This window comes from Gymnodraco acuticeps, unplaced genomic scaffold, assembly GCF_902827175.1.
Source record: "Gymnodraco acuticeps unplaced genomic scaffold, fGymAcu1.1, whole genome shotgun sequence".
Lineage (NCBI taxonomy): Eukaryota > Metazoa > Chordata > Actinopteri > Perciformes > Bathydraconidae > Gymnodraco > Gymnodraco acuticeps.
In genome coordinates, this window is record NW_022990947.1 from 4351374 (window position 1) to 4370644 (window position 19271).

Here is a 19271-nt window from a genome sequence, read left to right on the forward strand (position 1 = left end):
CTGGAAACAAATTAAGGACATGTATGGATTCAGCTGTAACCATTTGGCTTAAAAGGCGCTCCAACCGTACATATTATACACCAAACCCAGATATTTAATTGAATTGTTTTGTTGCCTAAAGTATTACTCTTGCCTAAACCTAATAGTTTTGATTCAATTACAACATTAACCATGTGTCTGTCACTGGTACTCTCTATTCAACAGTAATATATATTGTTTTGAAGGTTAAACATATATTCTGTTGTTAAGGTATAAAGACGCATGAGTTCCATGCCTAGTCCGTATTTATGCTGCTGTATGTCACCACTTACAGTAATCAATCCTCCTTCTTGAACTCCATAGAGAAACGTCAATGTTAAGATTTAACACTGGTTTTGCTGAATTGCTAATTACACACAATGAGGTTTCTGCTTTGACTTCAGCAATAGCACTGGACAGATAATCTATATGAAAACCTTTTTGTGGAATAATGCAGTTCCTGGAACTACATCAGCGGTTTCTGCCTTCTGCCTCGCCGACGCTTCCACAGGCGATGATAACAACTGATAGTCCAGCAGCAAGTCCTCAAAAAAGGCTTTAGTTTTCGAGATACCATTACCCGAGGTAGAACAAATGACAACAATGATTTCTTATCTTTAGGGTCTCCCATTAATGAAATTGATTGTTGTCAAATTTTATTTTGGGGGAAAAAAAGTTTTTTTGGTTGTTCTTTAGAACTACCCCAATCCCTGAAAAAGAGCCAAATTAGACCAGGCCGAATATGGGAAAGGTGACAAAAAAGCCCATAACTTGAGAATGACCACTCCTTTCCTCTTAAGATTTGCTGAGGTACAGTATGAACCAGGTGGCTGTCCTACTTCACCATAGTGCATGTCATGCACTCACTGGCTGTGGCACAACAAGTAGTTTGTACAGAATAGGAAGGACTACAGCATTCATCAAACTCAAGAGCCATCTCAGCGAGCTCAAAGATCTGGCCCATTTTGGACTCTCTGCCAGCTTGGAAGAGTCTTTGCCAGTCGCAAGAGAATTTGCGCTTCTGCTATATGGACAAAAGAAAAAGGAAATTGGACTAATGTGCACAAACTTGGATGAACTGAGGTTCATAATTGCATCAACAACAGATGCAGCCTCGGAAAATCTGCCGCCAACAGAGGATGCATTTCAACAACATGTGTAAAGAGCAATGTTTCAGACAGCGATATGGTGTCACAGCCGAACCCAAACCCTTGTTATGGAGTCCTATTGGCAAGGGGTGGATTGTCAGAGATGGGGCCATTCAACCAGTGCTATTTACAAAACCCCCAGCACCTAGAGAAGTGAGAGACATTACTCACTTGTGTTGCAAAGATGCAAAGTGTGGAGAGAGTGGGAAGTGCCAGTGTCCCCTAACGTTTCTGAGGAACCTGACATTTAACATTATATTCTAGTATCTACTTGTCCTCTCACAGAATTATTTGATGATTTATATCCTGTACTTTGAATTACGGTTTCAGTTTCAATAAAACCTGTACTATTTGCACCTATGTTTTAGAGGCTTGCAATTTAGAACTAATACACTTTATTGTATTGGGTTACTCTTATTCTGACTATTTGGTGATGTAGTTCAGCCACCTGGTATTTCCCTCTCCAAATATAATGACCATCAGAGTGAGCATTCTTAACGTATAGGCTATTGTGCCACTTCTCCCCCATTCGGAATTTGACTATCAGAGAAGAGGTAGGCCTATGTCTAAAGAAATCTCATTTGTAATAGAACTGTACCAGATATTTCCATACAACTACTGGTTAATGTTCAATAGCACCCTAGACAATTCAGCAATGGTATATTTTTCAGGGATTTCTGTTTTTCTGATAAATGAGAGAAAAGTGATTGAGTCCTATGTTCCTATCACCAAAAGTACAATTTCCATCTAAACTAAAGCTACGTTTACAGGACTATAATTCAGTATTTTTTTTAGTTAAATAATTGTCTGACTATTTGGTGAAGTAGGACAGCCACCTGGTTCATACCTCAGAAAATCTGAAGAGGAAAAGAGTGGTCATTCTCAAGTTATGGGCTTTTTTGTCACCTTTCCCACATTCGGCCTGGTCTAATTTGGCTCTTTTTCAGGAATTGGGGTAGTTCTAAAGAACAACCAAAAAAACATTTTTTCCCCCAAAATAAAATTTGACAGCAATCAATTTCATTAATGGGAGACCCTAAAGATAAGAAAAATCATTGTTGTCATTTGTTCTACCTCGGGTAGGGGTATCTCAAAATCTGAGGGCCCTTCCTGCTAGACTATGACCACAATGATTGGTCTGTTTCAAGACTGAATCCTTCTATACATAGTCTCTTGTCTTTTTTCTCTGCCTCTCCTCCTCTTACAGTTCCAATTCTTACATGAGCATTACTGCAGTCTCAGTTCTCAAACCTGCGCTACAATCTTTGTGCTTTGACCTTTCATACCAGACTACCAGAGCCAGTTGACAGCAACCACTTATGACTTAATAATACTTAAATCTATCTTAATATAACAAGTCCCATGCTTCACTGTGAGTATCTAGCATCTTAGTTAAATAGCCCAAGAGCCAGAATCAACAACTTATATATCGTTTCCTCTCCCACAAATCATTTTGTCAGTGCTGTCTTTTTTGTTGATTATTGGCACATACTTTTGTTTAGACAATGTAGCACAATGTGTAGACTTTTCTGTGTTCATGGCAGCGCGATAATTAATCTTTGATTTCTTGAAATGTGTGTTTGTTGTTGAAAAGTTTGCTTTATTGTGACACAATAAACCATGTTGTCACACATCTTTTGTTAATCGTCTTTTAAAAGCATTAGTGAGGTCGCTTTTCACCATAATTGCAGTAATGAGTTGGGAGAAAAGAGGGGGATGACTATTTGAAAACACGCCCTATCCTTCATTTTGCATGTTGACAGTTATCTGGTTCTAATGGTGACCTCACTTTCTGTCTTCACCAGTAATGGACAGACTAATCCATAGTAAAAAGCCCTACGAGTGTCACACATACCGAGGCAGGAACATGCTGAAATGAAAATAACACCATAAATGTTTTTTATTAAACAAACTTCATGAAGGATTTAGTGGCCGATTGAAGGAAACAAAAAAAATCTTTAAAATATGTCTTTGGAGGATGCTTCTTTAGTGTAACTGGAATGAACAGAATCATTTGAGGCCAGAAAACTTTTATAACCCAAGAAGACAAGCACGGCCAGGTCATTATGCACTGCAGTGGATTTACAATGAAGAGACTTGAATACCCTATTGTTTAATGTGGCTATAAATTACTATAATGTATTTTCCAAGGTAGCTGCTTATCCGGCCATGTCTCGTCTGCCTTCCTCTCAGGATACCGGCCTCAAGGCTAGTATCATGTTTAGTCATAATAACATTGGTTCACTACCAAGACTGATAGATAGAAATACACTTTAATGGCTGTGGGTTGGGAGATCAATCGAAGGAAAACAGCTGTAGCTATCCACTTTCCTCTTAGGCTTTTAGGCTATGTATGATTGTATGATTTGTTGTTCAGTTTTCAGTCGCTCTATTCTTCTAAGTTCATGTTACTTCCCGTAGTTTTGGTTAACTGAGTGGCTTCTTTAAAAGCAGAATCATCTTGAAAAATGTTCACATTTTGTATTATTTATGTGCATACATTGTGTATCATTAGTGCCTACAGTACCAACACATTTATCTCCATATTCCATTTTGTTTGGTCAGAAAACATGGTCTTGAGACCTTTGCTAAAGCTTTTCTTGCAATCCATTCAGAGCAGAAAGGCATGTTTGGGATGGGGTGTGAAAGAAACAGGTGCTAAAACAGAGCTTTTCAGACAGGAATATGTTTATTTTCTGAAAATGAAAACATTGAAACATTTTGTAGTAGGATTTTAAAATGTGTGGTACGGTATGTCCACTTAAGGACCCTGCATGCTCTTCTGTGTTTGCAATTAGGTTTCTAATGTCTAATTGTTCAACTGCCACTGTGACCAGAAACCCCTCGATACTCAGTCACTCCTAAACATTCTGTTACGCTCCTCGTAAAGAGACTCAAAACTTGAACCCGCTATGCAAGAACACTTGGGACGGAGACTTAGGTGAAGTGTCAAAAAGACTGGATTTATTTAAGTCCTCAAAAAACAGGCAGGAGACAAAGTAAACTCTCAATAGAGTGGGAAGAACGTGGAGCAGGGCTGATACGGAGGTTGGGCTGGACGTGGCAGGCAGGACGGAATGGAATATGGAGTTTCTGGAACAGGCACAAAACAGAACAGGATTAGTATATGAAAAAATCCAACTGGAAGAGTATACAAAAAGACTAGCAATTCTAGTCAGCCAGAACTGGAGTTTACCACTGTGAGTATACGAAGAACTGGCGAAGTCTGATGATCGAACCGGAGTTTTAAGCAGCAGCAGGTGAGTAGTGGTAATCAGTGATGATGAGAAACAGGAGCGGAGGTGAGTTGGCGGGAAACGGAAAGTAGGTCAACCACGCCCAGCCAGGAAGACAGACAAACAGAAAAAAGGAGAAGGAGATACTGCAATTCCTCACACATTCAGGCCGGTTTCATTCTGAGTGTCTGGACAAATGTTATCCCCCTCTGAGCAACTTGATTTAAAGCGTACTGAGTAATAACACTCACATCATTTCTTCACAATATAGGGAAATAATTGCTACTCTACTGTAACTCATTTTAATGTTTTATGGCAAGTTTAAACAGTACGATACAATCTGAAATTTACAACCACCATTTTTGATTAATTACAGCCTCTTTAAGTGTGTGCTGCAGATGACGCACACTGTGTGTTCATATGGAATAAGAACAATCCAGACTTGTGTAATATATTCCTGAGTGTGTGTTCCAGCGCTGCCAATGCTTAGTCCCCCAGCGCCATGACAAACACATGATTGACTGTAGCTGTGAATGCTGGCTTGTTCGCTTCCAGTTTACCAAAGTGCAGGGAGCTTTTACAGCATGAAATAATGTCATGTGGGTTTGTTGATACTAGTCCTGTGTGTAGTTTTACAATATAGCCTTCTGTTTCATACGTTAACTTTATTTCCATGTAAATGCCCATGTCAAGGAAACATCAACCCATCAGTTTTGAATACAGTGAAACTCATGTTTGTTAATGATATCCAGCAGGTATATTGGGACAGAGTGTCGAGAGTTCATTTTGTAAAATGTTTTCCTTGACCTCTCTACTATACTTTTACACTGGTCTTCTTTTTCCTGAATGACATCTTGTAGAGTTTTTGACACTTGGTATTGCCATATGCAGCAATGTTGGTGCGAGCGAGTCTCCCGCTGTTTTATACAGATCTTTCCTGCCAATTATGTCACACAACTCTACTGATCTACAGGTGGCATTTTAAAGGCGAGTAATTCAGAAACATCCCATTAAAACAGGGAAGAAGAATACTGCTAGCAACAAGTTAACATGGAGGAAAAATGTGTTCTGTAAATGTGTTATGAGGAAGGAAAAGCATTTGCATGACAGATACACACAAAATGTTTCAGTGCAACGCTAAGTGTAAACAGAAACATAACAAGACAAAATCCACGGGGAACCTTTAAACATGTGCACTCTTTACTGAATAAAGGATAGACACACTTTGCTGAAGCTGCAGCCCTCTGTACCACATTATCTTTATTGTTAAAATTACTTTTAAAAACCCATTTGACTTTCAGGAGATATCAGCTAAATCCTAATAATTCTTATCAGCTTGTATCAGAGATGGATTTTACTTTAATTTTGAGGCTTTTTGTAAGTATGGCAAAATTATTGGCCCTTTTCTCAATGGTTTTTTCAAAGCTTTATGTTTAATGTGTACAATATGTTTTTCTGGTTTTGGCAGCTGTAGCTGCAGTGAGCTATCTATGTGAACTCAATCCGATATAGCTTTTTCTTATTAAGGTCTCTTGCAATAACATACAGTACAGTCAGGTTGTAATTATTAGATCCAGGTGCACAAACAGCTTTAGGGAAAGAAACAGTTATTTTCAAAAGCTTTTATCAGATTGAAAGTTTGTGTGTGTGTGCCAGCATAATGCATGTGCATACATGGGTACATGTGCAAACACACACCAACTATATCATGTTAGAGGGCTGAGGTAGCCCTTTACAAACTCGCTGTATTACATTCAATTGATTCTTACTCCCAGTTGAAGCGCTACACTGTCCACAGTCTCTATTGTATTATTTCTCCATTACATTAGTGCATCGTTTTAGGATTACTCATACTTCATACATGGAGTTTTGGATCTGATCATCAGTTTCATAAATGTAACTTTTGACTTTATAGCAAAGTGCCAGCATCAGACTCTTTATAACAGTTACAAAAAGACCAGTGGATTTTATCATATAATCACTAGATCCTGTTTCAGGCATTTCTACAATGCAGATGACAAAACTGCATGATTTACCTCCTTCAGGAGCGTAAAAGTGAAACGTTGCCTAACACAGTTTAACATGTGTGACTGATGGATCATACAGACGAGATGTCTGCCTGAGCTTCTGTCTCCTGCACTTTTTTAATCATTCCCTTTCTCTGTTATAACTTTTTCCCGTCTCTATCCCTCTACGTCCCTTATACTGTATATCTCCCTCACCTCTATATTTATTCCAGTCTGTCTCGTACCCTTCAAACTCAATTTCTTTATTCATATTCATTTATTTGTTTTTTTTGTTTTTCTTCGTGAGATTTGAGCCCCTAAACTGCCTTTATTTTAAATAAAAACATTTGTTTCATGTAGGATCACACTGAAATATATCCTGCTGGATGTCCAGCCTCAGTAAATAAATAATTCTGAAGGCTTGCATATGGAAGCCGCTTTTTTGAATGTTGAATTACAAGGGGTCATTTTTGGGTATGTGTGTCTCCTGCTCTCAGCGTTTCAATCGTAGTGTGATGTTAACCAAACAATCTGCCTGTCATCTCACTTCTTGTGCTGAAAGCAGGCATTGTTCAAAGCACTCAAGCTGTTCAGTCTATGCTCAAACCTGACAATGTTTCAGCACTCCAGCTAGACTTTTCTGTTGTGTTGGAAGTGCTTTACATTTTCCTAGCACTTAAATCAGACGATATGTGTGTTGAACACTTTGCTAGAAGGTTCATCAGTGAAGGCTTTAACACACTGCATGTGTTTTCCCTTGCTTTTGAGTGTGATGACAAGAATATTGACTCTTTATCTTTTACATGAATATATAATAAGACAGGAGTCTGTTTTAAACAAAGGTAGTGTCGTTTGAAAATGCAGAATAATAGGCATGTTATAAAGAAAGCATGTAAAAGCAGATACCAGCTATTAGAAGTTGTAAAAAATGAGTTAGAGCTGCATCAAACATATAATATAAACAACACACTTTATTATGCTCTTGTAAAGTTGCCATTGTTAGCTTCGTCTAGCAGACCCTGAATATAGGTTCATCAGATAAGAAAAAGTTGTTTTCCTTTCCTGTTAAGGAAAAATTACAGATCATATTTTTTGTCATTTAATTTGGTTCTGACCATCCGATTCATTTAATTGCAAATATTCTGTTCGTATTGACAATTGAGCGTTAGCAAAACTGTTTTTTTGCTTCAGTCATATTTTGTTGTTGTTTCACGGCCAGGGTATTTGTGATGGGGGCTCTGTTGTTAATATAAATTGTGGTCAAGTGTTAACCGATGTCCCTGCAGATTTGGAGCTAAGCTCAGCTGCTGTCAGAGGTTGTGCTTTATAGAACACTAGGAAAGTACATACATATTTTGTATTACCGTCTCCTGCGGATAAGTGCATAGTGTTAAAGCTGCTGTTTTCTGTCATGGCCAAAGAAACAGAGCCATAAATCAAACACCCTGGGAACCTTGAAGGGCCTGGCTTGTTGCATAGACAGATTATTTAGATTTCTGTTTCTGATTATCTCAATGACTTGTTGCACTCTCTTTCATGTGAAAATTGAAACTACTTTGACCTCTGAAATCTTTGTAATCGTAGTTATTGAAAACAAATGTTTTTTTTTAAACATTTCTGGTTTCCTGCCATCATGAACAATTTATTTAGACTTAAACATGTATATTCTCTTTATGTTGTATAGACTATTTTCTGGTGTAGTTTTAGGTTACTACAGAGAGAAGCAGAGTTTGGGTAAGTGTTTTTGAGAGAGAGATGTAGCGGTTGTATGTGGGGGGCAGAAACAGAGTACTAATTGGGGTCGAACATATAATAGAACATTTTGTGGTGAGCGTTTGGTCCATAACAGTGCCAAAGTGGTTGGTATGAACACACCCCTCAGTATGGGTCAAAATGCACATAGAAGAAAGAGCCCACAGATTCAGCTGGAGACGTTTTTCTCCTTTCTCTCTCTTTTCCTTCCCTTACATCCACGCTATTCTAATCAGTGTCAAGTCGATCCCTCATTACTCTCTTCTTCCTGCCCTCTGTGGTTGTGAGTGGTGGTGAGTGATGTTGCGTGTGTTGGGCTAATATGACTATAAAAGGTTGGGGCCACAGAGACTTAACACTAATCCGAGAGCCTCTTTTATTAGCCCGGCCTGTGTCTGTCTGTCTTTGTCTGTCTGTCTTTGTGTGTCTGTCTGTCTTTGTCTGTCTGTCTTTGTGTGTGTGTGTGTGTGTGTGTGTGTGTGTGTGTGTGTGTGTGTGTGTGTGTGTGTGTGTGTGTGTGTGTGTGTGTGTGTGTGTGTGTGTGTGTGTGTGTGTGTGTGTGGGTGGCCTAGCATTACTATACTTATGGGGACCTAAATCTGTTTACACAGTCACGTGTGGGGACTCGCCTCCCTTATGGGGACAAATTGGAGGTCCCCATGAGGGGAATCATTAATTTCAGGGTGAAGACTTGGTTAGGTTTAGGGTAAGGTTAAGGGTAAGGGTTAGGGTTAGGCATGTGTTGGTTATGGTTAAGGTTAGGATAAGTCTCCAGCAAATGCATGTAAGTCAATGTAATGTCCCCTGAAGTGATGTATACATGGTGTGTGTGTGTGTGTGTGTGTGTGTGTGTGTGTGTGTGTGTGTGTGTGTGTGTGTGTGTGTGTGTGTGTGTGTGTGTGTGTGTGTGTCTGAAAGACAAAGATAGAGGCAGAGGACACAGACACATACTGTAGGAGGATGTTACACACCAAAGAGGACCGAACCCACATTACACTTTATCATCCTTGCCGTCCCTGATTCAGCAACAACAGATTTCTTGAGGCCCCAGATTAAAAAGCTGCTCTAGGAGTGATATATGGCTGTCAAGAAAGAGCCACTCCATACTGTACAAATAACTACCCCAAAAGTGGTTTGTGTGCATGTGTGTGTCCAGTGAAGTGTCCTGTGTGGTCCTTTTTCACTCTGTCAAAAGAAACAAATGACCTCACTCTTCTTTGGACAAACTTGGACCTTGTGTGTGACCAAGAATGGTCAGAATCACAGCTGCAGCTTCCTCTTGTTCTTGAAGGACTTGTCATAAATGAATAATATACTACAAAGTCGCTGAACCAAATTGTTATAAAATGAATGTGATATCAATAATTGTTATACAGAAATGTGTTGTAATAATACCTTCACATTGGTCTTAGATACAGTCCATTTAAGTCATGGGAAAAGGAAAAGAGATGTAGTGTGTAACGTCCGACGCACATTTCCAAATGTGTCACAGTCCTCCTGAGCCGACTGATAGGAATGGCTCTGGTTTATACAACACATGCTGCCACAATGTATTGCCTTCTCTGTGATGGTGACGGTGATGTAAAGACAGTAACACAACAAAATACATTGACAGATACTAAAACAGTACTTCAAGTAAGACATTTTAATCGCACAAACAAACACAAATAGGATTTTTTTATTATAAACATATTATTAACATAATAGTGATACATGTGTTTTTAATGAAAAACATTTGTGTAAATGTACCTCAATAGCACTTACTTTAACTCACGTGAGTTTCAACACATTACACATGTCCTTACACATTTAATCACATTTTATTTTGGTGTAGACTCAGACCTACTTGGTGCCAGTTAAGTGGTTAGTTTCCTCGCGACTGTTGCTCAAAACTTGTTTACAAAATCTGTTTAGCATTGCTCGTAAATAGATGGTCTACAGCAGCAACTACAGTATGGGTGCGGAAAATGCTGCATTTGTTCCCCGGACATTATTATAATTATGTATTTAACATTTCTGTCAAGAACAGAGTTGATACCGTACAGCATGTGTCCATGTTAAAGCCATGTTTAACATGCTGGTACTAAATACCAGACCTGCTGTTCAGCATGAGTTCTGTGTGTGGCTTGAATCTGGTTCAAATTAACCAGCTTCCCCCAGAGTGGAAGTACAGCAATTAAACCTTGTTTGGATGCAGATATTTCAAGTATACCTCAAAATTCATAGGAGACACTAACAACCAGAGACAAAAGAAGGGTATGTATATTTTATGATGCGTGAAAAACAAGAGATGTCTGGCTTGCTGTTTCCTCAAAGCCAATAAAACAAATATCTGTCTAAACCGTGACGCTAGGTCCCATTAGCTATTTGTCACCTTTTGAATTGCATTTTGTACGAAGTATAATTACATGATTTCTTTTTACTGGGATTAGATGTTCTTTAGTTGATCTCTAATGTTTAAGCTTAATTTTTCTATTTTCAGAAGCAGACATTACCAAACACCACCTTTTTTGTTGAACTGCTCCTTAAAAAATGGCTCTTAAACTTTAAATGATTATTTGTTTGATACATGTTTATATCAAAATCTAGCCTATACTCTGTAATGCTGTATATTTTGTAATCTTATTTTCAATGTTCACTCACTTACCATATGAAATGGCTTCATACAGTAGAGTAGAAGTTGGACACAAGGAATGCATTATAGTTGTGATCTTTATTTCTCACATGTTGTGGTTAAGAGACATTTTGAATGTTCCTCTAACACGTTGTAAGCCCAGTATGACAGCAGGTCATAAAGAAGAAACAAAGGTAACTCAAAGACGAAGGCTCCTGCTATTAGACACGCATCAGTGAATGTACACTAGGCTCACCATTATGTGGTAAAGAACCAGCTCTTTCATTAGCTTTGCCAAAATACTAGAATAGATCCATAAATCCTGTGATAAATACAGAGGTAATGTGCACATCCCACCCTCCTAATCCCTTAATAATCTTGAATTTGATGCTGTTTGTATATAATTTTAACTGTCTGTGGTTTTGTGCGCCTGCAGCTGACGGATGGTGGGAAGGCGGCTAAAGGGGGCATTGGTATTGGAGACATGGTTCTGTCTATTGATGGCATCGCCACGGAGGGCATGAATCACCTAGAGGCCCAGAACAAGATCAAGAGCTGCAGTGGAAACCTCAGCCTCAAACTGCAGAAGTAAGTCATGATCTCACAGTCAGTGTGTGTGTGTTTGTGTGTGTACATGTATGTGTCTATAGCAGGTGGGCATTCAAGTAAGCATAGGGCTAAGCCAGCTGAAGCCTAGTGCCTCATAAAGGATGCACAATGGCAAACAGGAAGTATTGTTTATACTGATTATATGTTTGCAGCCCTCTCCTGAATTGGGTGTTTTCTCAGCACCTTCAGCAGACACAGCCCCAGTATTTCAAATAATTATGCTTATAATAATTTATTTACAATGCTGAAACCTAAATGTATGTACTTGCTGTTATTTAATCATTCTAATTTGGCTGGGTGGTTATAATAACACCTATTCCTTTAGTGTGACAAACCCAGAGCACATTTATATGTTCTCTACCCAAACTCTTAAGTCCATGCTTCCACTTTGAACTCCAGACATCCCGCATACAGGCAGATGTTCACTGTTGTTGTTAGAGTTAATCTAACACACAGTAACACCATTAGTTCTGCCTCATCTCCCATTCCCCGAAGAAAAAATGAATAACTGAAATCACAGCGAGAGTATCACACATGTGGACCATCCTTCCCCAGGGGCTACTCCTCACGATTTGGTAGAATCCTGTTGTACAGTGGAGCTGATTTATCACATGCAGTTGCGTGTGTCTTTGTGTCTGTGGGTTTTTGGTTATATATTGGATCTCATGTGGTTTGGATTGTCCGGTTTCTTGGCATCACCTGTAGGCAAACATGCTTTTTCATTTAAACTCTGAGGGATGTGCAAGGCTCCTACGCTTGTCCTTTTTGGATTTGAGGTCACTAAATAGAGGAGCAGATTTACAGGGTACTAGAAACATAGGAAAAATGAATTGTCATATCTAAACCTGAAATCTGAATTTACTTAATTGAAGTAATTAAATGCTCAGTTTCCTTTTGTGGCTGCATGTCTGGACTGCACATTCTGTCCATCCTCGATGACTTTAATATTTCTTTCACCCCTTCCGTCATTTGAGGCTACTGGGTATGTCCTCTAATTTGTGTCCAAATGATGACAGACCAAATAAGTTTTATTTTGGTTCTGTGGAAGAGATCACAAACTGTAATACTCCAGGGCTTATAATAACTAAAGGTCAGTGTGTGTTTGTAACTTTGAAAGAGAGATCAATGATCAAACTCTTTTCTATGATGTGTGAAGACGTTTCTGGAATAAATCTTGGCTAAAGTTAGTTGAGGGTTGATGAAGAAGGTCAACAACAGTTGTGCTGACAACGACATCGCAAATTTACAGCCAATCGGTCTGTCCGTCTTTTTATTAATACCGCTTAGCTGTTTCAATTACTTGTTCATTTGCTAAGACATCACAAAAGGTTTCTAACTGTGGATGAGACCTTTCATAGATTTACCATTTCCGTCCTTCATCCTCTGTTTGAAATATAGTGAACAAGGTTGATATGATCTTTGTGCTTTGCAGGACTCATCACATCCTTTTTGAAACATATGATTTATTATTACTGGCACACCATATATATTTTCTCTCAAAGGAATACATTAAAAACATTTGTCTGACTGTTAAATAAGAAGCAACAGCCAGACGGTGGTCAGTATAGCTTTGCATTAAGACTGGAAACAAAGTGAATAAGCATTTTTTCCCCATTTTGTCAAAGTGTTCCTTTAACATTAATCTTTTATTGGTAATGTTTTCAACCGCCTTGACGAACAGAACAAGATTTGTATCAGTTATTGGCTTTTACTTGAAATTACCTAATTATGGCAACCAAAAGAGCGGGCTCGTGCCTAACCGAACAAATCTCACACATGTTAAGTTGCACTTATTTGGGGGACCAGTTAAAGGATAATCTGTTCTGCATCTCTCTGTGTCAGACATCAGACCTTTAAGGGTGTCATGCCCTATTTAAAACACATGGCACAGCTTGTTTCATTAACTGGCAGTATTATATTATTAAGCAGCGACTTTGGGGACAGCTTGCTCCAGCTTCTGCTCTACAGGACTACTTTATGGTCTAGAAGATTGACAGCAATCCAGACTCCATTTACTGCACAATAACAAATATAATCAAGTGTTTCTAGGTATATTTCTGTTTGTCGCTGGCTTTTATTGGCACTGTAAGTTAGGAATACTGTATATCCAAAGAGTGTCATGCCTAGGTCTGGGCTTCAATGGATTTAAATGCGTAATGGAAATAACCAATCTACGCTCTTTGTTTCTGTTCACTTTATAGGCGTCACTCGCTCCTCTGTTCATTTTTCCTTTCTGCCTGCACATTCTGATTGGGTTTGTCACTGGGTCAGATAGAAAGAGGAATGATAACAGTGAGAAGATACAGAGAGATGTTAACAATGCATGTGGCGTCTGTATGTGTGTATTTTAAAAGGAGACAGGTTGTTATTCCTTCCAAATAAACAAGTGATGGTGAGAAGAGATGGGCAGCAGATGTGTGGACATGGACAAGACTGGAAGAGAAACTGCAGGTTTTTTTCTTCCAACAAGTTTTGTACTTGAAAAATCCGATTGCAAATAGATTAAAGTCAGTTTTATCAGCTTCTTTCATTCAGGAATGACCAATCGTTTTACTTGTAATTAATTAGTGTAGTGTACACATGAAATGTTCAAAATGTGGGTGCTTTACTGCTACATGTCAGCATAACGGGCTGAACTATATTTGGCAACAGCAGCGATGTCTGGCAATGCACTGTGTAAATCACTTTATCACAGTTTGACTGGGAGATTCTGAAGGCTTTCAAAGATCAGTATCATCGGTGACACATACTGTGATTCAGATAAAAGTCTACTAGCTATCAGTATCTTTTTCTTCACAGTTTTACTACCATAAGTTGTATTGAAGGCGTTGTAATGTTGACATAACTGGTTACTGATCTCAAGTGTTTGTTGTTTTACCGACAATTCAATCTGTTTTGTCCCGTCTAGGAATGCACTCTGTATTGTTGCATTAATAATAGCTCTCAAAACACAACCTTGAGTCCTGACCTTTGGAGCTTTCTCAACTTTCTGGTAAATAACTTTGGTGTGTGTGTGTGTGTGTGTGTGTGTGTGTGTGTGTGTGTGTGTGTGTGTGTGTGTGTGTGTGTGTGTGTGTGTGTGTGTGTGTGTGTGTGTGTGTGTGTGTGTGTGTGTGTGTGTGTGTGTGTGTGTGTGTGCGTGCTCTCCTGCTGAAGGAGAGGGGTTTCAATAGTAAAGGGACCAGGAACAGAATCTAAAGATGAAAAAAACTCACAGAACGTCAAGGGATGTAAATGGAAGTAATATCATGGAAAAGGGATAGAAGAAAGACACATAAACAATGATGGAGATGGATTCCTCAAGGCCATCTGATCAATTTGGTTGACATCTGCAGTTCATGGAAAATGTTGAAACAGTGATTCACCCTGCTCGACGTCACCAGACGTTAAAACATCACTGCGCCATGTTTAGATTCATAGATATCCATAAAGTAAACTGTCAAAAGGTTGCTTGGTATTAATTAGAATGTTATACTGCCAGATGGTATTGTAGCATCTTCCACAAAAATAGAATAACATATTACATTACCAAATGATAAATAAAGCCCATTACATTTTCCATCAACACATAGTTTAAACAAATGTTTGTAGTATATCAATGGAACTACAAGGAGGATTTAATTACATTACATTACATTGCATTTAGCTGACGCTTTTATCCAAAGCGACTTACAATAAGTACATTCGACCAATTAATCATGGAAGTGTTGACAGAGCAGGAACAAGAGAGGTTATGGGTAGAGAAACTGATAAGATAAAGCAGTGTGTTTGAAAAGATGACAGATTGGCAGAGAGATGTTTTTGAAGGAAGAAGGAAATGTGAGAAAGAGAGCAAGAAAGAGGAAAGTCATTTAGAAATGAGAGTGAGAACTTTTGAGGGATAATGTGAGAGCTTTTCTAACTGAGAAAGACCCAACATTAAGATGTTGCTGATGAATAGAAAATGCAGAAGGTAGTTTCCTTCAAGCTCATAGTTCTGTCCTGAAGCAGTCCCACTAGTATGGTACAATTAACACGGAAATTACTTTAGCTATTAAATAATTATTCTCGAGAGGTACACCATAGTATTCAGCTGTTCATTTGACCTATTCATCCCATGCCTCAACAAAACCACCTTTGTATTTCATTGTAATGCTCTTTAGCTGCCATGTCTGGTTAAATGCTTTATTCCCAACAGTTGAGTATTTTTTTCTTAATTTGGCTGTTTAATGGTCCTGTTTAATGTATGTGTTTGAGTGTTTTTACCAGTCTCAAGGTCTTGATGTATTTGAAGCAGTTAGAAAGTACAAAATGAAATGCAGTTGACCTTATGCCCTCACCCAAGGCACATCACAGAACCTGCCTGTAAATGAATGCACAATTTGAATTAACTCGGGCGATCATACAAAAAAATTGGTTTTGAATCATCTTTTGTGTTTTGCTGAGTGAATTGGTTCCACTTATTTTTATCAGAGAGAGGAGATCTCACCCTGTTGAAAGGAACTCAAACAGGATAATTATAGTGTTGGACAAGCCTGCTCTTTGTGACTGAGAGTCTCATAAGTGGAAGCGTCACATTTATAATGGTGGAGTCTTATGTGCTCATGCAGAAAGCCACAAGAACAGGCCATAATAAGTCATGTATAAACACAATCAGGTTGTAGATGCCCGGTGCATGTGCAGAAACTCTAAATTGTTACATAGAAGCAGAATGAAATTGAACGGAGTGGTTCTCTTTAGCCCAACAAAGAGGCACACACGCAAGCATGCATGCACGCACGCACACACATACACACACACACACACACACACACACACACACACACACACACACACACACACACACACACACACACACACACACACACACACACACACAACACACACACACACACACACACACACACACACACACACACACACAGATTCAGTGTCAGCTGTGTGAGTTATTTTTAGTCTGAAGTTGGCTCTAGATGCTTGGGTAAGGGGTTGGTTAGGGGAAGTATATTTAGAGCTGTGGTATACTTTTTCATTTTGTTTACATTGTGTTCTCTGAATAGAGTCAACAAGATCCCCGGGTTGTACATGGATATGCTAACGCTTGTGCACAGACACATGACCATCAAACATTGCGCCAGAAGTAGCTATTGGCGATATATATCAGAGGTTCATGTCATTTTATCTTTAAAATGTTGCGATGCAAAATTCACAGACTGACACAAATCTGTCCTCTTGTAGATTTTGTATTTATGATGTAATTATTATCTTCCCAATTACTCTGATCTGTAATTGTCAGTATGCACCCTCATGACAGTCAAAATACAAGTTACATAGTATCCGTTACATTGTTGGTCATCAGTTAGTTTTTTGTAGCAAGACTTTTATTTTATTGAAAATATCTTTTTTCTGTTTGTAATTAACACTTTGAAATGAATCCAAGAATGGATGGCATGGTCCCATTGACGTGACCTGTGTGTAACAAAAACATCAAGTTTGACTCAGTTGGCTTTGAAGGAGGCAAGGACAGATCTCTGTTTTGCAGAATAACTTGGCTAATTGGAAAAAATGTGGCCTGCTGAAGTTTTTGAGAGCAATGAAAGTCATACTCTGATAGTCACATGGTCTAAAAGAGCACCTTCTTAAATCAAATGTAAATGGAATATAATGATAGAAGTATACACTGCATTACTTCTGTGTTGTAAGGCTCAACATTTGTTATTGTTTTGGACATTTTGTGCCCTTATCGGAAAGCAGAATGCAAAGGTTCATGGTCTGCGCCACCAGGGCTCTATTGGCGCGTTTCCACTGCAGGCCTCGCTCGGCCTCGCTCTGCCTCGCTCGGTTTGGTTAGGCCTTATTAGGCCCGGCTCACTTTAATGCTGCGTTTCCATTACAGTTTAGGAACTGGGGCAGTTACTATAGTAACGCAGTGTAGGCGGAGCCGTGACGTCATCTTCAATGAGAGCCCCAGAAAAACAACACAGCCGTTAGCTCTTAGCAGTCGGAGCTCACAGCTCTTCATATCTGTTCAGAAACTTGACAAAAGTTAAACAAGTACAAACCACAGACTGCCTGTGTCATGGCGAATACAGTCGCTGGTTTATTTATGTCTGTATAGGCCGTTGTTGTGAGTGTGGACGGTCGGAGCATATATAACGTTAGCTTAGCCAAGCTACATTTAGAAAACACGCATTTTAAAAGGGTTTTTCGCCTGCCGTCTGTCTGCAGACTTGTCAAAGCATTAATTCATGGTTTTTACTAACCGGTATCAGTATGTTGTTACTTCGGCATCATTTTGAAACGTGTATTACAATGATTTCACGGTCAAATATGTTCATCTTGTTGTAGTTGTTGCCCCCTTGCCAGCAATTCTCTCTCTAGTTTAGCATACTCAGCCCGACTCAGCCTGGTTGTTCCTGGCCCTAGAACCACGATTTAGTCGGGCCAGAAAAAAGGTGAAAAAGTAGCCCCGGGCCAAAACTAGGCCAAGTGGAAACGCAACCAAAACGGGCCCCGCACGGCTCGGCACGCTTAAAGCGAGCTACCCGCTGCAGTGGAAACGCGCCATATGTTTCCAACTACTATCAATGCAAACCCTACGCTTGATCATGTAATTCATTCAGTATTGGCTTGATCAATTAGAACTTTGGATACTTGTAATGTAGATACAGAAATTCACAGCCCTTTGGAAATCCTCTGCAGGGGCGGTTCTAGGGGGGCATGGGGGGCCAGTGCCCCCCTAACACTGACCTCTGACCCCCCTGTGGCACCCTAAAAATGAAAAGTGAAAAAAATGAAAAATGTATGATTTATTACACGATTTATTGAATGACGGAATAGGCGGAACTAACGTTATTCGTCATTCTAGTCGGACCCATTAGAGCGGTGCACTCAGGACCCATTAGAGTGGTGCACTCACTTTCACTGTCCGGCTGAAGCGCTCGAAAAACAAACACTTTTCATCTCGGATCATCAGAGGCTGTTGCTCCAAGAAAGATTGAAACCTACGTTTCGAGAGACTACCACGATAATTGAAGGTGAGTTAAACTATTGTATCCGTGTAATTGTAGATGTAAAGTAGAGATGTAACTGTTCATTGCCTTTATTTTTATATAAATATGATATGGTGTTAGTGCAAAAATTGTACTATAACTTAAGCTGAAGCTAACAGTAATAACTATAAGATATATCTGAAATAAATAAGTGTACTGAAACAAATACCAATAACTGGATTGCATTGTTTTCTTATGCGCAATTACTTCATACTGTCAAGTTCTCTTTTTCGTCCTGCATTTATTGTGCCCCCCTCAGAAAATAACTGGCCCCCCAGTGGCCCCCCCAGTCAAATTGGTCTAGAACCGCCACTGATCCTCTGTACTCATAGACACCCCACGCAGCTGCTATTGTCACTTACTCGGTTCTGATATTTGCCAAACATGTTCCAAAGTCAAAAGTGCTAAACTGGGCTCACCTGTCTCTGTCTTTCACTGGTCTGTAGTATTTGCCAAAGAGCATCGTAATGGCCCTTATCTGTAGCTAGGCTTTGAGTATTTACAAGGCAAGTTTATTACAGCAATATCATAATACCAAGAGAATGCTGGTTCAGTTCGACACACCTGTCTCTGCCTGTCTCTTTCTGTTCGGTTGTTTTGGCCAAAGAAAATGCTAATCCCAAGAACATTAGGGGTCTGTGAAGGTAGCCCACATATATTCTGAGGCCAAGAACATTGAGTTGAGCTCATCTGTCTCTATTTTTTTATTCCTCTCAGCTCTTTGCCAGATATATCTTACTGTAAGCCAAGAGCACTCATCTTTAGGCCAGCCAGCATTGTTGAGTGATACCCAGACGGGCCACGGGAACTGTGTGCACAATCCTCTGGACTGATTTGAAGAGAAAAACAAGAAGCTT

At 39.3% G+C, this 19271-nt stretch overlaps 1 protein-coding gene across 3 annotated transcripts in view; it reads left to right on the forward strand.

Moving 5' to 3' along the window:
• Positions 1-19271, forward strand: part of pdlim5a (PDZ and LIM domain 5a) — a 59912-nt gene that overhangs the window by 6862 nt on the left and 33779 nt on the right. For all 3 annotated transcript variants that reach the window (XM_034234982.1, XM_034234983.1, XM_034234984.1), the window contains exon 3: positions 11211-11362. In XM_034234982.1, coding sequence (XP_034090873.1) covers positions 11211-11362 — 152 coding nt within the window. The remainder of the gene's footprint in view (positions 1-11210; positions 11363-19271) is intronic.